Source organism: Erpetoichthys calabaricus, chromosome 10 (assembly GCF_900747795.2).
Source record: "Erpetoichthys calabaricus chromosome 10, fErpCal1.3, whole genome shotgun sequence".
Classification (NCBI taxonomy): domain Eukaryota; kingdom Metazoa; phylum Chordata; class Cladistia; order Polypteriformes; family Polypteridae; genus Erpetoichthys; species Erpetoichthys calabaricus.
This window is the reverse complement of record NC_041403.2, coordinates 156,440,194-156,466,693: the sequence shown is the minus strand read 5'-3', so window position 1 is coordinate 156,466,693 and position 26,500 is coordinate 156,440,194. Positions and strand designations below refer to the sequence as shown.

The 26,500-nt window shown below is 40.6% G+C and overlaps 1 protein-coding gene across 4 annotated transcripts in view; it reads left to right on the top strand.

The window, feature by feature from the left end:
• The window catches only part of lrrc7 (leucine rich repeat containing 7), a 542,484-nt gene that overhangs the window by 243,078 nt on the left and 272,906 nt on the right, over positions 1-26,500 (top strand). For all 4 annotated transcript variants that reach the window (XM_051932508.1, XM_051932506.1, XM_051932505.1 and 1 more), the window contains exon 4: positions 14,317-14,434. In XM_051932508.1, coding sequence (XP_051788468.1) covers positions 14,317-14,434 — 118 coding nt within the window. The remainder of the gene's footprint in view (positions 1-14,316; positions 14,435-26,500) is intronic.

Below are 26,500 nucleotides of genomic sequence, written 5' to 3'. Positions count from 1 at the left end.
TCCCAGAAAAGAGAGTGGTGCCCATGACTGAGGGCACCAGGGCATCAGATTATGTAAAAGACTGAGACAAATGCGCTGCTCCAAGGAGCTCCATGTGAGGTTTTTTCTACCATCAGGCTTATATAATGAGTCACCCCTAGAGCCGAGGTGGTCTTGTTCCCTGTTTGCTGAATGGTACTGAGCTGGTCTAGCAGACACCAGTGACTGACATCCTGTAGTGTGACACTGTAACTGACAAGTATGTGCAATTCTAATCACCTTGCAGTTAGTAAATACTGTATGTACAGTTTATTAATTTAGTTATGGATAGTTCATGTTATATGTGTGTATTTGTACCTTTAACGAATGCTTGAAATTATTATAACACTGTATATTTGTCCCCCTTTTTGTCTGTTGCTGCAGCTCTGCAACCAAATCCTAATTGTTTTGTGATTCTAAGAACCAAAATAACAAAGATAAGTGAGGCCTTCAAAAATACCCACGGAAAACAGGCCAGAATTCTAACTGGCCTAACAAAAAATAGGTCTCACCCTAGGGGAGTCTGACTTTAGGAAATTAGGAGGCTTCGGCCTATAAAGTTCCAAACAAAGCGAACTGGTAAAATGATTAGAAATGTTCTAAAATATATCAACAAATAGGGAGAGAAACTATAAAAAAGGCAAGCTGTAATATAATTCCTAGACAAGCTTCATTATAAAACAGAGTTTTATTTAACTAAAGTCATCTTTTAAGGGCGTTGGTTGGACCCTTTGCAGTGACGATAGGGGTGCTGCTGCCTGTTGGGGAGACATAATGACAGAAAAATGAAGGACCTAAATACTAACATAGAGTGGCCTACGTAATGTTTAGGACAAAGACCAATTTTTCCTTGATTTCTCCCTCTGCTCCACCATTTTAAATTACAAATCAAACAATTCAGACATTGTGATTAAAGTGCACATTGCAGACTTTCATTTAAGGAGATCTGCATCAATTTCGGTCACACCATGGAGAAATGACGGCACATCTTCTACACAGTCCCCTCTTTTCAGGGCACCATAATGTTTGGGACAATTTTCATCACAGCTGTTTATGATTCCTCAGGTGGGTTTCATGACTTCATAAGATACCATGGCTTGCTTTTACACTTTGGTGTTGGTAGTTACCATTGTTCAACAAACAAGCAATGGCAGGTCTATTAACACTGTCATATTTAACACTTGTATGTAATGACTACTTGAAGTCTGTGATTCATAGACATCAGCAGGTGCTGAAGATCTTCACTGGTGATGCTCTGCCAAGCCTCTAACTCAGCCATCTTCAGCTCCTGTTTGTTTCAGGGGCTCGTCCCGTTAAGTTTTCTCTTCAGAATATAGAAGGCCTGCTCAGATGGATTGAAATCGGGTGACTGGCTTGGCCATTCAAAAATCTTCCAATTTTTAGCTTTGAAAAACTCCTGTGTTGCCTCAGCAGTATGTTTGGATCATGATCTTCTTGTTGCAGGATGGAGGCATTTACTGGAACTTGAGCAGATCAGATGTTTCTACACACCTCAGAATTCATTGCGCCCCTGCCATCGGCAGTTCCATCATCAGTGAAGAAGAATGTCTCAGGACCTGTAGCAACCACACATGCCCAAGCCATAACACCCCCAGCACCACCATGTTTAACAGATGAGGTGGTCTGCTTTAAATCTCGGGCACTTCCTTTTCGTCTCCACACTTTGCTCTCGTCATTACTCTTTGTTTTGTCTGTCCAAAAGACCTTTTCCCAGAGTTCTGCAGGCTCTTTTAAGTTCTTTTTCACAAACTGTAATCTGGCCATCCTGTTTTGGTGTATAACTAATGGTTTGCAACTTGCAGTGTGTCTTCAGTTTTTCTGTTCATGAAGTCTTCTGCTGATAGTTGTCTCTGACAAACACACACATTGGCCCCATGAAGACTGTCTCTGATCTGTCACACAGACGTTGGGGGCTTTATCTTTACCATAGTGAGGATTCTTCTGTCATCAGCAGTAGGGGTCTTCCTTGGCCTACCAGTCCCTTTGTGATTACTGAGATCATCAGTGTGTTCTTTCTTCTTCATGATATTCCAGACGTTGATTCAGGCCATCCTACGGTTTTAACAATGTGTGGATTGGTTTTATTCTTCTGTTTCAGCCTCATAATGGCTTCTTTGACTTTCGTTGGCACAGCTCTTGTCCTCACGTTGAACAATGGTGACTACAGACTCCAAAGGGTAGAAGCAAGCCAAGGTATCCTATGAAGCAATGAATCCCACCAGAAGAATCACAAACACCTGGGAAACCAATTGTCCCAAACATTATGGTGCTCTGAAATGGGGGACCGTGGATAAAAAAGTGTTGTCATTTCAACATGCTGTGACTAAAATGTGTGCAAATACCCTGAAATGAAAGTCTGCAGTGTGCACTTTAATCACATCAAAATTGTTTGATTTGTAATTTTAAACTATGGAGCAGAGGAGAAAAACAAGGTAAAAATGTGTCTTTGTCCCAAACATTAGGGAAGGCACTGCAGGAAGGTGTGTTGGTGAGATTTAGGAAGGCCTCAACGTGCTTCTTCTATCACCCAACTATAACACCAGCGATTCTTGCAAACCAGTATACAGTACCCTTTCATATGGTACCCCATTGGTAAGGCTCTATGTAAAATGTGATTTTATAAGTTGTGACTCATTACCCATGAGCCTTTGCTGTACTTGTTTGTATTTCTTGTTTCTATCAGAATGGAATCACAGGGAGTAAGTAGTACATGTCATGTCAGTACTACTCTCCTTAACCTTGAAAAATTTTTATCAAAGTATGTCGTAAGCATAAATGATCGTCCTCAATAACTCATAAGTCAGATCAATGACGATCAATAATAATTAAGTCAAACTTCCAAGGCTGCATGTGCGGTAATATCACTACTAAGTTAACTCTTATAGCGTTCAAGTAAAAATGCATATCTAGATGAAGTATTTCCACTTCTTTCATATATACAATGCACTCGGACAAATTTGCTCTTTAGATGCAACCCAACTCGAAAAGCCATTTTGTATGGAAGCCTCTAGAAATCACAGCTGTTTTGAACTGAGAAAAGCAATGCTTTTGTTCCAGGAAAAAAAAAGAAAAGCTAAGAGGTCCTCTTCTGGGAATATAACTATATAAGTACTCCTTAGAGAAATAGAACAAAAGTTTCCATTTCTGGTTCCCCACAGAAACGTAACAACACCAGCACTTGGAGCCAGTCAGGTTAAAGACAGCAATTCTTGGTAGCTCACTTTAAAGCCAGTAGAAAGCGGCTCTAACTGCCACATTTAAATGCTCTTTGTTCATGTTGTCTGTCTCCGGTGCTACCGGCACACTGTGACTCTTCCATTACTGCATCTCAACTCATCAACATGCAAAATTCAAACACGTCCTGCCATTTCTGATGAGTTTTTTTTTTCTTTTCTTACAATTGTTCCTGACTTTAGGAAATACTTAAATTTAATGTGCCAATATTTTGTCGGAAATCATGTCCCTAATAATTGAAACCATCCCTTTATTTTTTTTTTAACAAAAAGTTTTCCCAGTTGATTCTGGGGTTTGTCAGCGGTGTGTTCTGCTCCTACTCTGTTCAATGCCTGTATGGACTGGGTGTTGGGCAGGGTTGTGGAGTCCAACGGCTGTTTGGTATCTGTTGGTGAAGAAAGATTCACGGATCTTGACTTTGCTGACGATGCTGTGATCTTCTGATCGGGGTGCTCGAGAGACTGAGCGAGGAGTCTGAGTGTCTGGGCTTGCGAGTGTCCTGGATAAAAACCAAAGAGCCAGGCCTTTAATGACCTCTTGGGCACGGCCATCAGCAGTGTGTCTGTCTGCGGAGAGAGTGTCGACCTCATCGAGAGGTTTACTTACCTCAGCAGCGACATTCATGTGACTCTGGTGACTCTTCCTATGAAGTCAATAGACGGACTAGGAGAGAATGGGGGGTCATGAAGTCGCTGGAAAGGGGTGTGTGGCGTTCCTGATATCTATGGAAAAGGATGAAGGTCCAAGTCTTTAGAGTCCTGGTGCTTCCTGTCTTTCTATATGGTTGCGAGACATGGACGCTATCCAGTGACCTAAGATGAAGACTGGACTCCTTTGGTGCTGTGTCTCTCTGGAAAATCTTTGGGTACCACTGGTTTGACTTTGTGTTGCTCATGGAGTCCTGAATGAGGCACATTACCTGCATTGTGAGGGAGCGTCAGTTACGGCACTACGACCATGTGGTGCGTTTCCCAGAGGGTGATTCAGCTCGCAAGATCCTCATTGTTGAGGGCCCAAGTGGCTGGACCAAGCCAAGGGGTCACCCACGTAACACCTTGCAGGAGCAGATAGAGGGTCAATTCCGCAGGGTGGGACTGGAGTTGGTTCGTCGTGTAGTGGGTGCGGCAACACACTATACCTGTGTATGCTCCCCAACTTGACTTGACTTGAAAGCATCCCAGTTTGTTCTTCCCGTCTGAGCTGGCAGCATTGGGGAAACAGACGAGAAACTTCAGATACCTCAGAGCATGTTCTTCTCTCTTGTCATAAATAGCCAATGAAAAACGTGCAGAATGAGGGTATGTGGAAATACCCGGGTGCGAAGACCACCTAGTGAGATCCAGATTGGTGTAACCATCAGGAGGCACCTTGTTGCCCTGACTTCAGACACAACTCACCCACAAACAGGTCCAAGTTCTTTTAAATAAAGATTTATTAACAACAATACCTCTTCCAGGCTTCAAATCAATAACACATCACACACCAATTTGTTTGTCTTCTTCCGTCCTCCTTCACAAGTATCACTTACTCACTCCCTGCCAACTCTGGCTCACCTTTCATGAGTGAGATGGCTTCTTTTATGTTGGACCTGGGAGTATGTCCGGGGTTATGGTGTTACGAAACGGAAGCACTTCTGGGACAGGTCAAAGTCCTCTAGAACAGGGTTTTCAAACTTGGTCCTGGGGACCTACTGTGGCTGCAGGTTTTTGTTCCAATCAGCTTCTGTATTTAATTGGACTCTTGGGCTAATTAAATGAACTGTTACTTCCCACATTCTGTGTTTTGGGAAAAAAGGTCTAATGGACTGAAGAGACAAAGATGAACCAGCATCACAGTGATGGCAAGAGTGAAGTTTGGAGACAAAATAGGACTGCCCATGATTCCAAAGCAAACCACTTCATCTGTTAAATGAGTGGGTGTTCTGTCTTGGGCATGTATGGCTTCTACAGGTCCTGGCACACTTCCCTTTATTGATGATGAACTGCTGACGGCAGTGGCACAATGAATTCTGAGGTGTGTAGAAACCTCAGATCTGCTCAAGTTCCACTCAATGCCTCCAAACTCAATGGATGGCACTTCATCCTGCAACAAGATAATGATCCAAGCACACCGCTGAGGCAACAAAATGCTAAAAAATTGAAAAATCTTGAATGGCTAAGCCAGTCACCCAATTTAAATCCAATATGCCAAACAGAAAACTTAAGGGGACAAGCCCCTGAAACAAGCAGGAGCTGAAGATGGCTGCATTAGAGGCGTGATAGTGCATCACCAAAGAAGACCCTCAGCACCTGCTGATGTCTGTGAATCGCAAACCTCAAGCAGTCATTGCATGCTGGGGATAAATGACGAAGTCCTAAATATAATGGCTTTAATAGACCTGCCATTGCTGTGTACCATACATTAATAGTGACCTGAAATGGGGGTCCAATGTAAAAAGCTTTGTCATTTCTACATGGTGCAACCAAAATGTATGCAAACACCCTTAAATGATAGTCTGCAATGTGCACTTTAACCACATCTGAATTGTTTGATCTGTAATTTTAAACTGTGGATCAGAGAAGTAAATCAATGAAAAACGTCCCAATCATTATGGAGGGCAAGGTAATTTGATGAATATGAATATGGTGTTGAATTGTGAGCTGAAGGAATGAAATGAATGCTGTTGTCCTCTGATATACTTCATGTTTGTATCAATGGTTTATTTCTATGAGCTCCACCAACTCATATTCCATCTCTCCGAAAGTGTTAATGGCAAAAACAGTGTTTGCTTTAATAGTATTTATGTTAATGTATATCCTCATATTTGAATTAGTTGTCCTCCAGGTTCCCTAGTTTTCTTCTCATATCCCATTTCCATTCATGGTAGGTCAAGTGAGTCCTGTGAGGACCGGCTGTCCTGCCTAGTTATTTAATTTCAGTCGTTTCTACATTACCACTAGAATGGGCTTCCTCTCCCCTAACCCTGAGTCAGACTAATGGATGAATATAAAGTATGTAACCTTTAACAGTGACATTCAGTCTCACTGCATTGGGCTTTAGTTTCAACCAATCCTGCAATCAGGGACAGATGTATTCCTTTAAGTTGAGTTTAGTTGTCTTCTTCAATTAGCTGGCCTTTTTTGTTCTAATATTAGAAACAGAAATATCAAGTCCAAGAAATGCTTATCATAGCTTTTTCAAGCATAATTTAGAGTGTTTATCATTGTTTCTTGCTTTTCATTAGTTGTTTTTCTTAAAGAGTTATCACCCTTAACTGAATCAAATTAGTAACATTTAACAAATCACAGTGAACAAAGGATCAGATATGTCAAAGTGATTTCGTCATTGTGACCATATGCAAGAAACTACATGAACATATGAAAATTAAGTGTGGATGTTAAATTCAAATTTCTTTTTAATATAGAAATCCCCCTGCAGCACTGCTCAGGTTTGGTCTTAGAAAATAGTATGGTATGATCGTTATAACTAGGAGTCCAATGACACGTAAGTAACAAAAAGTTGCAAAAGCACTTCTAATAGTATCCACTAGAGAGGGATATAACACCAAACCTTGGCAGATAAACAGACACACACAGAAACTTCATAAAAATAAAATTATTATTCACAAAAAAATGCTCAGTCACATGGTTAAGCTCCGTAGAGCACAATAGCAAAATGGAGTTGATTAGAAACTCAAAGCAATCCAAGGCAAGCGCAGAATACACAAATCCAGATGTGTAATCAAAAACAGAGCATGCATGTCAAAAATCTCAAGACTAACAAAGAACAGGAAAGGAGCAAGAACTAATCAAACTCCCAGAGAACATTCACAATAAACCACCAGAACTATGGGAGACCCACCAATTTATAAGCCGGACAGCAGTTCCTCGCAGTGGAAAAACACTTGGAAAATAGCTAAGGCATCGAAACTTACACACAAGCAATGACAGAGTAACACAAATAAACTTTACTATCTGTGTAAGCCCGTGCGTCCTAGAAATGAATGAAATCGTCAGAAAAAGATGTCAGGTAATTGAAAGGAACTATTCTGGGCATCTCTCTCCTAGGAGGATTTGTTTTGCCGATGTGCCTGCATTGCTTGTGCATTAGCGGCTAAGCGACTGTCTTTCTTCCGAGGTTTCGTTTTGCCGACGTGCTCACATCGCTTGTGTATTAATAGCAGGAGGAAAAGTAAAAGGGATACCGTTTTGCCGATGAAGCAAGTGACTCTTTCTTCTGAGGTTTCGCTTGTGTATCCTCGGAGGTGGAACCCTTACCCAGACTCCACCTCTCACTACCGGCACACACATTTCCACGCGTAGATGTTTATATATAATATACATATCAGACAACCAAATCATGAATGAAGATGACATAAAACATATATTTTTGGGGGGCCGGGTTGTACTGGATTAGGTCTTGGCTGCAACTCAACAATGAAATATTGAAATCCTTAAAATCGTTACGAATCTCTACTCTGAAAAAGTCCAAGCCATGGGAACATTGGTTCTGTGAATTTTAGAATATTTCTAGTCAATTTTCTTTTTTTCAATGCACTCTGGAAGTTAATATGATTTTTTATATTTATTGTTTTTATTAGTGTCTCCATGATACCATCTAGTTTTTACGGGATGTGGCCATTTCCTGGGCTCCATTAGTTATACGATATTCTGGGCTGGGAGAAGTTGCAGTTCCGTGCATCGTAACACTTCACTATCCATCATTGAATTGGATAATTCATTGTGCCTTCAACACAATCCAACCTATGCTCCTTAGTGACAAGCTGACAGAGATGGGATTAGATTCATATCTGGTGGCATGGATCGTGGACTATCTTACAGACAGACCTCAGTATGTGCGTCTTGGGAACTGCACATCTGACATTGTGGTCAGCAATACAGGAGCGCCACAGGGGACTGTACTTTCTCCGGTCCTGTTCAGCCTATATACATCAGACTTCCAATACAACTTGGAGTCCTGCCACATGCAAAAGTTCGCTGACGACACTGTTATCATGGGCTGCATCAGGAATGGGCTGGAGGAGGAATATAGGGACCTAATCAATGACTTTGTTAAATGGTGCGACTCAAACCACCTACACCTGAACACCAGCAAAACCAAGGAGCTGGTGGTGGATTTTAGGAGGCCCAGATCCCTCATAGACCCAGTGATCATCAAAGGTGACTGTGTGCAGATGGTGCAGACCTATAAATATCTGGGAGTGCAGCTGGATGATAAATTAGACTGAACTGCCAATACTGATGCGCTGTGCAAGAAAGGACAGAGCCGGTTATACTACCTTAGAAGGCTGGCGTCCTTCAACATCTGCAATAAGATGCTGCAGATGTTCTATCAGACAGTTGTGGCGAGCGCCCTCTTCTACGCAGTGGTGTGCTGGGGAGGCAGCATTAAGAGGAAAGACGCCTCACGCCTGGACAAACTGATGAGGAAGGCAAGCTCTATTGTTGGCATGGAGCTGGACAGTTTAACATCTGTGGCAGAGCGAAGGGCGCTCAGCAGGCTCCTATCAATTATGGAGAATCCACTGCATCCACTGAACAGGATCATCTCCAGACAGAAGAGCAGCTTCAGCGACAGACTGCTGTCACCATCCTGCTCCACTGACAGATTGAGGAGATCGTTTCTCCCCCAAACTATGCGACTCTTTAATTCCACCCGGGGGAGTAAACATTAACATTTAACATTATACATAGTTATTGTCTGTTTTTCACCTGCATTATTATCATTCTTTAATTTAATATTATTTATTGTATCAGTATGCTGCTGCTGAAGAATGTGAATTTCCCATTGGGATTAATAAAGTATCTATCTATCTATCTATCTATCTATCTATCTATCTATCTATCTATCTATCTATCTATCTATCTATCTATCTATCTATCTATCTATCTAACTTCCTAAAACTCTTCTTTCTAGTATTTTTTGATCTCAAATCCTTACCCTTCTTTTTGACTATAATCTCTGGTTTACATTATGGTTTTAATATAACAGAAAGTATTAGACTCATTGGTATCGACCCATATTGCGTTCCTTGATTACAATTAATTTTTTCGTCTTGTGCATTCAACTGCTTCTCACTATTCAGTTCTCCGGCTTTACATTTATTAATCATGAACTTTGTCTACTATTTAAATAAAATACAAGAAGATTTTCCCTTCCCTGTCTTCTGGTTTTACTGATAAGAATTAAATAATACCCATCGTTGAACAGAAATGGAAAACAGGATATGTGGATTCAACATTCAGTAGTCTTGTGCTTTACCTTCATTAATTAATTAAATGTATATTGATTCATCTAACTACATTTATACAGCACTTTTTCTTGCTAGTCAAAGTGTTTAACATAAACTGAGGGGAGCCACCAATGTGTAGCACCTACCTGGATGATGTGACAGCAGCGATTATGGCACCAGTATGCTAACCAAAAATTAGCTATTAGGTGGTGAAGTTGTGAATGAAAGGGAAAGCCAATAATGGAAAGGAAATTATTAGGGGGCTACAATGGACAAGGCCATAACCTGCAGTTTAGCCAGGACTTTGGGAAACACTCTACTCTTTATCAAAAATGCCCAGGGATCTTTTATGATCACAGAGAGTCAGGACCTCGGTTTTATGTCTCATCCGAAGGACAGCGCCATTTTTATAGCACAGTGTCCCTGTCGCTGCATTGGGGCATTGGGATCGACATTCAGACCACAGGTTAAGCGCCCCCTTCTGGCCACACCAACACCTCTTCCAGTAGCAACCTAAGCTTTTCCTAGATGGCCTCCCATCCAAAGTACTAGCCGGGCCTGAACAGGCTTGCAACTAATAATATAATACTGGGTTACATCATTGAGGATGGGGGGCTACACATTGGTGGCGGGTGAAGTAGCTCCCCACTAAATATGTAAAGCACTTTAAGTAGTTGAAAAAGGGCTATATAAATTGAATTAATTATTAGGTTAATTGCCCAAACTAAAATTAGTTTGAGTAGCCCTCATTCAGGGCTTGTTCCTCATGGGACAGCATGACCCTAAATGGAAGAAAGAACGTCAACATTTCTTAGACAGGGTGGGTAGAGTATTTAAAATGAATGCTGCTAATAAAATTATTACTAGATTTTTACTATAAAATATTGAACAGATTGTGCTAGACTTCAGTTATCTTTCCTTACATTTACTATATTCTTAAAATACTTGGTTTTGCCTTTGAATATCTTAGTTTATGGTTCACATTAGATGTCAGTTTGTATTTAATAATATGTTAAGATACAGGATTACATCCTCAGGAGATTTTCTATGAGATGAAAATAATTTTTAAAGTGCAACGCTTAATGTCGTTGTGTTGGAGTCAGATACAAATTCTCCATGTCTCTGGTGTTCAATTAAATACAAAAGGGTTTTTTGCTTTATTTTTTAAGATATTAAAGTCTGTCATTCATTTGGGAACAAAAGTCAATGAAAAATTGTAATTCAAAATATGAGATTTACAGAAATCTTATGGTCATAAAAGGATCGCAGGTTTTTTTCACACACTTGACTTTTTAATAAGTATATATTGTGAGATATGGCCGGTAATTCATCCCGGCCAATACCCCCAGGCCACTAGATGGAGCCCTCCTTGCAGCATGGAGGTGCCCCGAATGCAAGCAGGAAATTATGGACAACGGAGTTTTTATGCACAGCCCTGCTGGCTACCATAGGGACCACCAGGAGTCGCTGCAGGGACACACTAGGACATCTATTTTCCCTACACCCCAGAAGTACGTCCCAGTCACATGGACAGAAGGAATGACGTGCTTCCGGGATGAAAAAGAAGAGTTTTTGATCTGACCCGGAAGTGCTATGAAGTCACATGGACTGAGGGTTCAGAAGTACTGCCGGGTCATGGACTATAAAGGATTGTGGGAAATCCCAGATGGGCGAGCTGAGTTGGGAGGCAGGGTGGCTAAGCGTCTGGGAGTGGAGGATTATTGATTGTGTATTGTTTATTGGAGATTTGTGGAGTGGTGGTGCTTTGTGCACTTTATTATTATAATAAATATTCATCTTTGGACTTTTACCTGGTGTCTGACGTGGTGTCTGAGGGTTCAAGGGAGCGAGAGCGCCCCCAATCTGTCACTATATATATATATATTTAGTGACAGATATATATATTTGAATGAATCCAAATATATATATTTGGAATCCTGGTTGGGATTGAACAGGGATTCTTACCCAGCTAGAACAATGGATAAGCCAGAGGAGATGATGACTGGTGAATATTTTTTCCACCAATATGCTATGTGGCTTTAAGTAGCCATTTGTATACCCACTGGGCATGCTGGGAACTGGTGTTCCGGAGTACATCCCTTTTGGGTTCTGTGGGTGCCACTTAGGGGTGCTGCAGGGGTTTACAATCCCTGCTTCGTGGTACTTCCCCCTGACCCAAAAGTACTTTCAAAGGACCATGTCCTAGCACTAAAAGTACTCCCGAGTCAGAGGTAAAAGGAATCGCTTCTCCTCACCTCTTTGAGTCGGAGTCAGGAGGTAGTGGGTGATACTCATCAGGAGGGCTGAAGGAGAGAAAGAACCTTGTGGTCATACTTCTGTCTTTTTGGCTGTGTTCACTAAAGAGTGTTGGTGAGGAATACAAATTCTTTATTTAAACCCGGAATTGTGTTGAGTGATATTGTGTCTGTGGTTTGGAGCTCACTGGCACCCCTAGTGGTCACAATATATATGTTGTCAACCAAAAGGAATGTAGGAGTTCATATGAAATGTTGGGGTGCCAACTGGGTCACCTGTTTACTGAAATGATAATTTGAAACAAAATAACAGACGTATGATAATACGGAAAGCAACAAAATGCAGCTTCAGCCATTGGCTGGAGAAAAAAGGGCTCAGAAGAGTTGTCCGCCTGGTGGGTGGCTTGTACCCAAATGAGACACCTCCTTCTGGTAGTAGCCTACTCTTATAGTCTCTGTACCGGAAGGGGTAGAGACTGTGGCATTCATTGGCCACATTCTCGGAACTATGGGTAGAAAAAGAGACAAGACAGTCGGTAATGGTGCCTCCTCGCTTCCTGAACAAGTACAATTTCTAGGATATTACAATCCAGCCTTATTGCTGGGGCAATAAAACGTTTTCCATGCTGCCATACGAATCACATTTTAGTGCATTTTCTTGCATTGTCGTTTTTTTAAGTTGATCATTAAAACTATGTTGTAAGACAATAAAATCTGGAATAGTTATGGAGAATATGTGTGTATATGTCCTAACCAGGATTCTAAATACCCTGTATATACAAGCAGTCCGAGATAGGGACTGTAGGTTTGTTCTTAAGTTGAATTTGTATATAAGTCGGAACAGGTACATTACTTTAATAAATGTTATTGTTGACCGACTGTAACCAAGTGCTCTGCCAATGAATGATGGAGTCTCACCTCTTTCTGACCTTTTTATTATTTCTACTTTATTTTCAATGGTGATGGTTTCTCTCTTCTTTACTGTAGCACCAGCACTTGCATCAGATTTGTGTTTCAGAGACATTGTTGAAGGGTGAAGACAAAACGTTAAGATGAGCTCTTCTGTACAGCACTGTACACGAGATCACAGCAGATTAGGCACCAGTCGTCAACACGTCTGATGTATAGGGTGGTCCAGATCTAATTATGCAATTTTCATTACACTATAACTTATTCAGTTTATTACATAGAAAATCACCCAAAAAATCCCGGACCATCGAGAAGTGTGTGAACTAACAACACGAAGAATCGTCTTCGCGCCGAACTGGAATCGTCCCAGCATAAATCAAAGTCATCCAGACGATCTGGATCTGCGAATTAGATCTGGACCACCCCTGTACTGACAAGAGGCAACTTCCTGCTATGTGCGTAACAGTACAAGCAGGCTTGCTATTGAGAATGACACCTCCACTACAATATGCTGACTGCAGTGTCCCGCCGCACCACCGCACCCATTCAACACGCAGCCATCCAAGTGTGGGATATTGATGTAATCAGTCAGGAGGTAGAGGTCGCTGTGGGGAAAGGGGTGGAAGGTAAAGGAGAGAGAGGAAAGGAGGAAGTGTGAATAAAGTTAAGGAAGAACTGACTACATTGCATGGTCCATTTATTTCAACAATAAATACAACACCAAGGCACACTACAATGCTACCCCCCGCCTCCCCGTTCAACCTCAATGGCCTCCATTCAGCCACAACAGGGTCACCACTTGCAGCGGGGGGCGGGCAGTGAAACCGCTTGCCGCTGGGAGCCGCCCGACGGACACTAAACTGCGCGAGTAGCGAAATCGACCCCCTCCAGCCTCCGTCCAGCCACCGCTTGCAGTGTCCCCGGGCCGAAGATGACGGAGCGGCAGTTACTGAGGCGCATGTGTCGCAGCTGCGGCCCCGTTTGTATGTTGTAGATCAGGTGTCCGTAACCTGGGGACTATATATATATATATATATATATATATATATATATATATATATATATCTTATTAAAAGGTCAAGTGTGTGAAGAAAACCTGTATCCTTTAATGAACATAAAATTTCTGCAAATCTCATGTTTTGAATTGCAAATCTATCTATCTATCTATCTATCTATCTATCTATCTATCTATCTATCTATCTATCTATCTATCTATCTATCTATCTATCTATCTATCTATCTATCTATCTACTTACCAACTTGTTTATCAAGGTGACCATGAAGCCCACCAGAACCCTATCCTGGGCAGGTTGTTAGTCCAGCACAGACTACATATGGCCATGCACACATACTGGGCTGATTTAAATTTAGATGACAAGTGATCTGACCTCTTTACTGTACATATTCTGTTTTAGATACACACAAGACATGCCTGCTCCATGCAAATGCATGAAACTCCACCAAGGGAGAGCATCTATTTAAAGCTGTTTTGTATTATGGAGTGGAGAGCTATGTCTTTTATTTGAAAGCTGTCTTATTGTCAGAGATGTGAAATGCCGCCCTAGCCAGGAAGTATTCTATAATTTATGTCCATCTGATAAAGTTGGATAATTAATGCATACACTTTGTTTCTCTCTCTAATTTCAGCAATTGTTCAACTGCCAAGCACTGCGAAAACTGAGTATGCCTGACAATGATCTTTCCAACCTGCCAACAACCATTGCCAGCCTTGTGAACCTTAAGGAGCTCGACATTAGTAAAAATGGTAAGGCTGGAATGACTGTGTCATGTGTCTTACTGATTACTGTGCTTGTATTGCTGTGTTTGCCAGGGGGGCATTATGCAGAAATTGGTGAATGGACAAACTAAACCAACTGGTATAATATGGTAGACTGTCACCCAAAAAAAATTTTCATCAATATTTTTAATAAAGTTTCTATGTTAACTTCCTTTATTTTTTTGCAAGTGGAAAGATATTTTATTACAGCAACAATGAATGACACAGGGAGCCCACATATTCATGCATATGATCTGTGAACAAAAAAAGTACATTAAGAAAGGAGACATTGTCAAAAACCCTGGAGACATCAAAACTCTTCATTTATTTAATTTTTTAAAATAAGTAATGATTGTTAGGTCTAATCCAGTGTCAATATCCTGGCTCCTTTCTTTATTCATTTATATTAATATAGTTACTTATAATTATTATTTGTATAATGGATTTTTTATTGGTTTCATTCATTGTTTAGTTTCCATGTTGTATATGAGTGTTCTGCCATGTTGCTTGTGCTTTGTGGGCGGGGCTACCTGTCAGTCTTCATTAAGAGATTGCTCAAGGTCCTATAAAGGCTCACAGGAAACGGCAGTTCCTCAGCGGTACATTGTATGCACTTTGGAGGTGAGTGAGGTAGATTTGCTCTTTCTTTGTTCTCTGATTTGTAATTTAATTGTGCTTATGTTTCTTGGATTACGATTTATGGGTTGTGGATTAGTGTTTTATTCAGGAATGCCTTTTATCCAAATCCTTTTGCTTGATTTTTAATATATATATTTTGATAATTTTGTTCTCGTTTTTTAAAGACTTTTTATTGCATTACTCTGTATAAGCCAGGGGTTGATGGTGATCCCTTCCCTAATGGGTCATTCTGATTATTTTTTGGGTCTGTCCTTATATTTTTGAGTATTTTGAATCCAGAATGCTATTTGACGAGGTGTAGGCTGAAGCCAGCGTTTTGAGTGGTCACTCAGGTTGCTGGAAGGCAAGCTTTTTTTAGGCAGGCTCGGTTAGATGCTCTCTTGTTTTCAGCCCTACTTTAGAAGCTTCACATCTTTACATTGTGTTCTGGTAATCACAATAATGATATTCAAAAACTCAAAAAAGTAATTTTTCAAGTAGAAAAATACAAAATTCTAACACAAAAATCAAAACGCCACTTTAAAAATATAAAATTTAAAGAAATGCAGAGAAGGGAAATTAGAAGTAAAAGACATACAAAAACTGATAAAGAAAACCAAAATGATGTATCCAAAAGTCAACAAACCAAAAAATTCAAATAGCAAGTTAAAGACTTCAAAAACCTGAAAAAAACAACTTGTGGTGAAAAATGTCTGGGACACCTAATATGTAAAAGCCAAAATGATGATCAGTTCAAGACCCTTAGTACTTACAGGGTGTAAGGTAAAGTATATTCTGTGTACTTTTTAATGTACTATTTTTTTAAATTGTCAATGAATGCTTGATAAAAAAAACCCAAAATGGTCAATAAACTGATAAACCAATACCTAATCACACAAGAGAACAAAAAACAACTTATAACAGTTCCAAGAATGACATAATGCCACTGCAAAATTTCCTTGGAATTCATTTGTGACATTATTGTAGACATTTATTTAGAAATCGTTATTTTATTTGTAAGTGCACTTCTCTGAATTAATGGGTGTTGTCTATTCTGGATAAAAGGGGGCACTCAGATGCCAAAGTAAAGCTTGGCCAGACAAAACCACAGAAAGGATAAAAATATAAAGAAGTATGAAGAATAGAAATAAGAAAAATCGGGAGTGTGCTTCCCTCGACTTTCTCGTACACTGAGATAGAGGAAAAGGTCCATCAGAACCACTTCCAGTTGTACAATATACCTCAAATATCATATCTCTTTCTTTCTCATCAAAACTAATTGATAATATCGATACACAATCATTTATCTCTATATATAATCAAACTTTATATTAAAATTATATTTTCACACTTAGGGAAGTCGAAAATGGTGGTGGAATTTTTTCATGATTACATATGCATTACATGGATTACGTACAAAGTAAAAAGAGTTATAGTCACCTAAAAACATAGAAAAAGTGTTAGTATTATATAATATTTGTTGCAATAAATTGGTATAAGTACAACTGTATTTAGCTACATTTAATTAGGATTATGATGAGTCGTGAACGCGACTGAGAGAATAAAACTGAATAAAAAAAAAAAAAACAGAGCTAACCTTTACAATTATCATACATTTACACCGGCTGTTACAGACTGAAATCAAACGTATGTTTTTATTCTAAAATAGTAAGAATAAGAGCAGCTCACTTCTCAAAACAAACTCGAACCCGTGAAGTTTTATATACCAGTCAACAGTTGATACCGTTGTGCCACCGAAGCGGTTGTAGCAAATGCGTGTCAATGTCGCACCCTAACGCGGGTTCTTTTTCTGCAGTTATATTCTTGAATAGAAGTGCACTTGTTCTATTATATTTTGTGAAAGTGTTTATTTGGAATTCAGGCTTAACACATTATACACTTCATGTCTACATTTTGTCAATTATTATTAAAACATGAAAAACGTTTCTGTTTTAACGATGTGTTTATTGTTGTAGACACGGAACACACATGAAATGCACGTGTTCCAAATAACGATACAGTATTTATAAAAGGTGTCATTTTGCTTGACTTCTCACTCTATACAACTCTAAGCAACTGACACGCAGGTAAACAGACTTGAACAGAGAAAACTGTGCTGCGGTGGGGGGATGGAATAGCAGGCTACTTGCTGCTTATCGACACATTTACAGGACAAAAGACACTGATGGAGAGGTGCGAAGCGATTTAAGGTGGTACGGATCGAGTTTTTTCGTAGGCTCTGGTAAATCGTTTGAGTTATTGTGTTTACACAATAGTATTTTTGGATTCAGGAAGGTCTAAAACGTCAAGATTCATTAAAATCTCAAGGTCAAATTTTTTAACAATTTCTATACTTTCTTTACACTATGTATACAAGAAAGTAAAAACTACAAAACAAAGATGAAAAGAAAACCACAAACTGATTAAGTGCACCACCATCTGATCTTCCTCATATTGCCCTGGAATTTCTGGCCTCCCCACTCAAGCCTTTGTCTTAACTCACTTCTTCAATCCAAGTTCACAACAGATCAGGCCATCTAGAGCCTTTAAGCACTAGCTGGTGACAACTTATGGAGCCTCAACCTGTTCTGGAATCAATATAGCACTCTAGAACCTTTTAGAACTCCCCTTACTGGACCCAGGTGTCATAAGGGTTTTGGGCCTGAGGCCACAATTAAAGTGTTAGGCAAACCTCAGGAAGCCTGGTCAAAGTAACATACTATAATGGGCCTCCCTGCTGTGCTGCCATCATAACAGTGAAAAGTGATGAGAGAACCCCACGGAATTTCCTTTGCCTCAAAAATATTAATGAGATTCATGAAACTCAGTGGGGAAGGAGAACCTGAACTAGTTTTGAGCGAATGCTAATGGTGCAATGGTCTTTTAAGTGTCTAGTCTTTTAAGGGCTAGCAAAGTGTCTGCCATCTATGCTGGGGTGATCATTATGTCTTACAGACAGTGGTAGATGGGAAGCATGAATTCACTAACGCTTACTACACAGATTCAATACTAGGTACTCACCTTTCTTGAACAGAATAATGGTATTTTTTCCTGACACTTTTTCTTGTTCACTGTTTGCATCAGTTACACAGCACTTTGGGTAATATTACTAAAGATGTAGGCTAAAGTAATACACACAGGTCACATACAAGTCCGTACAAAATGACATTACCTTTAAGACACGAATACACTGACTGACACATATGCAGCTTCCATCTGCGTGTATGTTTTGTGTTAAAATGTACAGTATTTGCAAGTTTTCCACTAATTTTTAGCCTACTACTAGTATCAGGGGACTATCACATCTAACACTGGCTGCTATAGCTCTGAGATGGTACACTGGCCTCACAAAGCATCATGGGGCGCTGGGAAAAAGTTTGCCTAAGCTGGCTACATGGTGAATTTCAAGGAAATGTCACCGAAGGGCGTCACTGGTAAACACAGCATATTTGCCACAAAAAATACTTTGGCGAATTTCACAGATTAACAATAACAGTGAGGAACTCTTATCCCATTATTTTATAACTCCCATCATCCTCTTATCATCATTGGGGCTGTAAAGTAGTTACTTCCATTGGCAACAACACATCTAACCTTGTAGCACTGCTCTTACTGCACATTATAAGGTCCTCATCGGGTCCTGCTTATGCCATGTAGGACCCCTTGCTAGCTGCAGTTCCTCTGATTCCTGACACATGAGACATGTGTGGACTATGAGACATAAGGTGTGCCCAAACCCGAAGAGAAAATACAGACACCAAAGGTGTAAAAATAAGAACAGTTTATTGGGCTGGAATCCTTACTGAACAATGAAGAAACAATGAACACACAAAATTGATAATGATAAATAAAGATGAATTGTCCTCAAAGGCATTTTTGTCTATACGCTAGATGTCTCTAACGTATGCATGGAATGGTTGGGTCATTTGCTCACTCTCTTGACTCAACAGGAAAGCCAATAACTAATTTCTAGAGTTTAACCAGGAGATGCATGCAAAAGGCAAAACAAACAAAAGTAACATAAAGCAAAACAACCGAAACTCAAACGAGAGACACAAATCACAGTCAAAATTCAGGCAAAACACAAAAATTAATAACAAAGAGAGTATATAAGGGTTTAGAAGGAATTATCTGCAGATTGGATAAAGCTCAGTGCAACCAGTGACCTTTTATCCCATCTGCTGATGAACTCGAGGTCACGACTCCTGAGACCACACCCCTAGCAACATGAGACACGACCCTAACAATGGTACACAAAATGGATTCCACTATAGGAAAAGGCTATAAGAACCCAAAATTCAGCCATGATCATGGCACTCATAAGCACTGCTTATCAAATGAGCTCTTGCCAAACACTTACCTTCCAATGCCAAGTTCCCTGCTGTACTGGGTGGTTGGGGCTTTAACGCCCAGGGGTTCTGATAATCAATTCCAGCATCATGGATCCTCTGACAGCACCAGCACCTCCATACCATAGTCAACACTAGAGACAGTCCAGAAGATTTGCTTACTTCAGTCCAAGCATTCTGTAGACGGACTCCACTCTGCCCCCTACTGTTTTGGAAGCTCCAAACAGATTAACAGGAATTCCTGACAGCAATTGTTTGCCTGCATTCAAGTTTATGATAGCTCTGTATAACTCATTTAGTTCACCCTGCATGCTGGAGCTGCTTTTTTTTTAAATAAATAAAATCATACTTTGACCTGTTTATTCAAGAATTTTGATACGGGTAAAGGGGTCTTGCTTACTGTATATTTTATTTTGTATATCTTTTTTACTTCTTTCCTAATGCAAGCAGTTTTCCTTTTCTTTTTGATACAGACTTTTGCATTTTCATACCTTCATTTATCATTTTTTTCTGTCTTCTCCTGAAATCGTTTCTCCCATGCATTATTCATCAACTGTACTTCCTCTGACCTTCATTCACACACTTATGTCCTCTGCATTTTAAAACAACTAACTACACACATGCAAACATTCAGAAATAACGTCATGCTCTCTTTCTCTCTCACACACACACACACACACACACACACACACACACACATTTATGTACATCAACCCTATTAAGTTTAAACTGTTACCATAGTAACAATTTTCTTAAGGGGGTTCTAAATGAATTAAAATAGCTTTTTTTCCTCTGAAACACAGTTTAACATTTGAATGTATTAATTTAGAAATACCTTCATCCTTTTTGCACCTCATACTGCCGTAGACAAGGGTGAACACAACTTTTTGGCCAATATCCATTTGAACTCTTAACCTTTATTGTCCTGGCTCAGTAAGAAAGAGATAACTACATCCATCCATCCATTTTCCAACCCGCTGAATCCGAACACAGGGTCACGGGGGTCTGCTGGAGCCAATCCCAGCCAACACAGGGCACAAGGCAGGAAACAATCCTGGGCAGGGTGCCAACCCACCGCAGGACACACACAAACACACCCACACACCAAGCACACACTAGGGCCAATTTAGAATCGCCAATCCACCTAACCTGCATGTCTTTGGACTGTGGGAGGAAACCGGAGCACCCGGAGGAAACCCACGCAGACACGGGGAGAACATGCAAACTCCACGCAGGGAGGACCCGGGAAGCGAACCCAGGTCCCCAGATCTCCCAACTGTGAGGCAGCAGCGCTACCCACTGCGCCACCGTGCCGCCCAAGAGATAACTACAGTTAGGTCCATAAATATTTGGACAGAGACCACTTTTTTCTAATTTTGGTTCTGTACATTACCACAATGAATTTTAAATGAAACAACTCAGATGCAGTTGAAGTGCAGACTTTCAGCTTTAATTCAGTGGGGTGAACAAAACGATTGCATAAAAATGTGAGGCAACTAAAGCATTTTTTGAACACAATCCCTTCATGTCAGTGGTACTTCTTAAATAAGAAAATTTGTTTAGTTCTTTGTAAAGTAAATAACATCCTTCACCTTTTCCATCCCCATTCTGAGCCCATGGGTGAACATTGACTGAACAACGCTAAAGTGTGAATGCCTTAAGATACAATTTGGTCAATTTAAGTCCATTAAAATTATAATTGAGACATGGTCACTTCACACCAGAAAAAATGAAAACAAAAACTAGTTACAGAAAAAATTGAAGCAGACTTTTATTAACAAGGATTGAGAGGAGAAATGTCAACGTCAAACGTGTTAACCAAATATCAATCTGTCATCAGGCCTAAAAGTAGCTTCAAAAATCAAAGTCAAAAGAATCAAAGCAAAGGGTCTTAACCAGGAAATCGATAAACAAAAATACAGTAATAACAATCAAGGTTTCTATATACAAAGTGAGGTAATCAAAAAGGGTTTGAGCTGACCTACTGTGTATATCCTCTAAAGTCATGGTTGTCCTGCATTGGCACGTAACCAACCCAAAATGGGACAGCCACAGAAAAAACATAATAGCATAGTGTAAAAGTTGTTAAAATATTTAATGTTTTTAATTAAACTTTTTTTATACTGTTATCAGAGTGATGTACCAACCTTTCAAAACCCTTAAATGAAGCTGTAAACATTTTGAACGAAAGCAAATCATAACTCCCGGAGAAACTAAGCCTTTTGGGTTCCATTGTTAGTTTTAGACACATTGTCAACATGGTGAGCTGGACAGACCAGCCCACCCTAACCTCTACATCTTTTCCTCAGACTCCTTCTTGGGAATTCCCAAATAATCACAGGCCGGCTGAGAGAGGTAACCTTTGCGGTGAGTCTTGGATCTACCTGGTCCACCCCCTTCCTAGTGATTTTGGAATTTGCAGTTTAGAACATTAGTAAGTGTGTCATTGTGCTGTACTTCATGTACTGTGACTGAAGTCTTCAAACTCCAGGAACGTCTGCTGCTATGGGAACCAAATTAAATGTCTTACATCATCTATGCAGACATTGAGCCTGATGAATACAACTGCTGTATGGCTGTGATTTTTACTCTGGAAGTTTAGTAAGATCTCAGCTACAGTTTTATCATCTTGTAGTTTACTGAAAGAGATGGCAATATAGTATTCAAGTACAGGATGGCATAAGGTAAAATACACCTTACATACAATGTACTGACTGACATGTGTATGGCTCTGATTTTTCTCTGTTGTATTTTATATCATAGTGCCAGGGAATTGCCCATTCACACCATAGGACAAAGTGGGCATTGCCCATTCTGCTAGGCATTTGTGGCACACTAGACCTGTTAAGAAAGCAGATTTAACAGGGATGCACTTGCATTCCTCCAATTGTACCAAGATCTGCCTTTGCTTCATCTGATAACAAAGGTGTACATAAGAATTGAACTGACATCTCTTCAGAGGCCTCTCTGCAGACTTCTTGAGCCAGTAGGTGCGAAATGGACTTACAAGCAAGGATAAAGACCTCTAATTCAAAGGATGACAACTCTGATAGACAGAAGAACTCACCTATTAGAAGATACTGATTTTATAAATGGAAGTGACTTTAATCTGATCAGGATTAAATCAAACTTCCTTTAAAGCCACATGCACCCCATCTCTAGAAGGAAAAAACAAGGGAGATGCAGAAAATGGCAAATTAAGTGAAGTTCAGGAATTCTCTCAGGGAGGGAGAACTCACCAAAATGACTGAAAACCTCTGAAACCTGCTCTCTGAACCTAAAAGCTGTGAGCCGCCCTTCCTTGGAGAGCCAAAGCTGACAAACTCTGCTCTTTGTGAGTCTGAGATTCTGTCTGCAAAGCCGAAGCTGTATGCTAGTAGTCTGAAAAGGTGTGAGAAGCAGTTGTAGATAATACAGCAAACGGCCGAACTGAGGCAAGCAGCAACACAGCACTGACACGCATGAAGAATCCTCCACTTGAGCCCAGAGCAGCAACAAAGCAATAAATTTACATCATCAACAAAGATTTAGTAGCATAAAACTATTTATCTGTGCCAAGATAAGGCAGATCTCTGAATACCAGTAAATGTTATGTTTGTCTGTCTCGTCTGTTTGAGTCTAGTCTTATATATGGATATCATATTTCTATTGTGAAGGCTAGGGGTCGCCAGTGAGCCCCAAAATACAAACACACCAACACAGTCCCAGGTTCAAATAGATGGGTGTTTATTACACTTACCTTGTATACACAAGCACAAGAACAAGTCGTCTTTTCTCCCTTTCTCCTCCTCTCCTCTCTCTACTGCACTGCTTTCCCCCAGTCGAATTTGCCTCCTGACTCTCGCTCACTAGAGGAGGCTGTAACTCACTTTTATGTTAGACCCTCGAGTCAGTACTGCCAGTACGGGGCATAGCCCGACAGAAGCACTTCCGGGTCAGATGGATGTCTCCTGAAGCAAGGCGTCCCTCTTCCTGCAGCTCCCCCTGGCAACACCCAAGGACCCCAATAGGGTTGTCCCTCAGGACTACGACTCCCATAAATCCCCACGGGTGTCCTTACTGGGTACTACAGCCATCCCTTCAGTTACGTGCTCTCCGCCTATAAATTCAGAGGGTGTCCCACAGTTCCTGGTTCTGTGGTTCATTTTGAATGCGCTTAGGAGTTTTGCTGAGCTTACTTGTGTTTCTCCTGCGTTTTGTGATTTCTGAATATTTTGTATCTATGCTCTGTTTTTTTGCTTCACTTTGGATACTGTGTTTTGAGTTTCTTCACCTGGGATTGCATTTCCTGGCAATCCTATGCCATTGTGCCCTTTGGTGCTTCATAGTGTAATGTAGCATTATGTGAAAATAAAATTTGTAGTTTACATAGACCCTGTGTTTACCCTTATAGTGTATCTAACCGGGGTTAGACAGTAATTCCACCCCAAGTGAGCAATTATGGAACTGTTTTCGGGACATTCATCCTTTGTGACTCTCTGTCATAGCACCAGAAGAGCTTCCTGGGTGCAGAGTTCTGGTACCCAAAGTACTCCCGGTTCTAGGATTAAAACAGGAGCTCTGGCCTACTCAGGTGAGTTGGAGTCAGGAAAAGGATGACAAAGCTCACCTAGGAGGAGATGAGGGACTAAAAAGAAAGAGACAATTGTCCATTTCCTTGTTATTAAAAAAATAAATAAGAAGTCTGTGCAAGGTATTTGTTATAAAATAATTAATGTCAAGAGTTTGGGGCTCTGCTATGCTTCCTAGTGGCCACAGTATTTATCTATTGATATTAATCCAGTAGAAGAGACTTAATCTGGTCCTTCTGTTTGTAGCAGCTTTACTTAAAATGTCCTACATCACCCAGTGGCCCCGGCAGTTGTGAGACTTTCCCGGACACCACCAGTCGGAGACCACATCTTTATAAAAGCCACACGTTTATTAAACATTAAATAAACACAGTTCCACACAGCACACAATGCAGTAATCACCCCAAAATCAAGTCTTTCTCAGTCCTTGGCTGCCTTTCCTCTCCTCCTGGAAGCTTCGTCCTTCTCCCACTCCCGACTCTGGCTCACTGACTGTAAGGAGGCGGCCCCTTTTATTCCTGCCCAGATGTGCTCCAGGTGGCTGATGATGTCCATCCGGCAGCACTTCCTGGTGTGGCGGAAGTGCTGCCCTTTGAACCGGAAGCACTCCGGGCGTCCCTGGCCGATCCCTCCGCCATCTTGCCAAGTATGGCAGAAGTAATCACATCCGGGTCTCCTGAGGCTTAAAGCACCCCCTGGCGGTGGCCACGGTTCCCAATAGGTCAAATCATCTTTGTCCTTTTCCCGTGGTCCTCTTTTTATCCAGGGCGGCTGCCCCCTTGTGCCCCGGAAGCTGTTAATGTCCCTTTCCGGTTCCTCCAGGCATCCCGGCCAGGTAATGACCGCAGTCATCTGTGACACAGTATAATGCTATTGGTCAGCTTCAAAGGGCACAGGGGTTACTGGGAAGAAGATAGAGCAGACGGGCCCTTTAAAAAGGAATCTAAAGATGCAGTGAGGATAGCAATCATCCGTCTGTTTGTTAATATTAATATGCCTCAAACACACAACTGGATTACAACTTGACCACCTTGGTTTCTGTCTGTATGTATGTGCTGGCCTGAGCCTGCCTGTCCATGTGATTTCGAACTAATTGGAAGCGCCTTTGTCACCTCAAGCCCCACACTGCATCAGGTGCCTGGTAGGACAAAACTTTACATTGCTTTCAGAAAGCTGTTCACGGGGATTTTCATTCACACATCCATCACGATTGCCCCTGCTGTAGTGGACTGTTTTGAATGTTGCTGTTAGTTGTTAGTGTTTAATTAGTTAGTAATTAGTTTAGTTAGTAATTTATTATCACCATTGGGGAGCTGGGGAGGGCCTTTGTGTATGTGGATTTTTTTATACTGTGTGTTCTTTTTTCATTAATTGATCAATACATTTCATTGTTGTTTATCTAATCATTGTGCCACTAACAGTGTCTCTGTGTGTGAATGTGTGCATGCCATATTAAGGCTAGGTGTGTTCCTGGGGTCCCCACAATAAAATAAACTAATCACCGTCTTCAGGCGGTGTGAATCTTTGCCTCACGTGACTGTACTTGTTCATCCATTGTGAAATCAAGTATTATGGGTACTCAGTGAACACTCAGTGAAAAATATCAACCACTTCTGGAAGGCTGGTATGACACTATAGTTAGGGGAGGAGTCATGGAGGTCATGATCATAACAGTACCTTCTTGCTCTTCATTTTCTTAAATCCTTCTTCTTGTTGAGCAACTGGTATTAGACTGTTACCTTCCTTTTGCTTTGTATTTTTGTCTTGCTTGTGCATGGTCTTGATCTCCTGGTTTTGACCCTTGCTTTCATTAGACTGAATCTTTCTCCTAATCAACCTCATTATTTTTCTCTGTTGTCTTGTATAGCACAGCACAATCAGCTCAGTCATTACACGCTATAAACTATCATTAAAATGATACTTAATTAGAATGATAAGGTAGAAGACTAAGCTTTTAAGTTTGCTTTACAGTATATGTGAATATTAACAGACCTAGGGCTAGAGGTCCATGATGAGTTATCAATGTATAATGATGATTGGAATAGTGAGTAGACTGGTGGTGCATTTCAGCCAGAATTGATTGTCTGAAAGCAGAATAGATTAGAAGAGTTCTGCACCATACAAGGAGAGAGCCATCCGATCCAGAGGGCCTGTACCACAAAACTCAATTAGCTTCCACCGGGAGCAACACAAGTCCTCAGAAGAGTGAGAAAGGCTGAGCTGAAAGGCTGAGCTCCGTTTTGTGGTAGCTTGGTTTGAGGAAAGAAGTTAATAAGGGTGTGAAAATTAACACCTCAGTGAGATGTTTTCAGAATGTGGCAATTAAAGATTATTTTATTTAGCAATATGATGGATGATAATATGATCGTTTCATGACAACAATAATTAACTGAGATGCCTACCGGTTAGAAACAGAGTGCAGAATGCAATAATATTTTGTCTGAACATTGTCTTAACTTGATTTTTTTTTTTCAAAAAAGCATTTACATACAACAAGTAGTAAATAAGAATAGTCA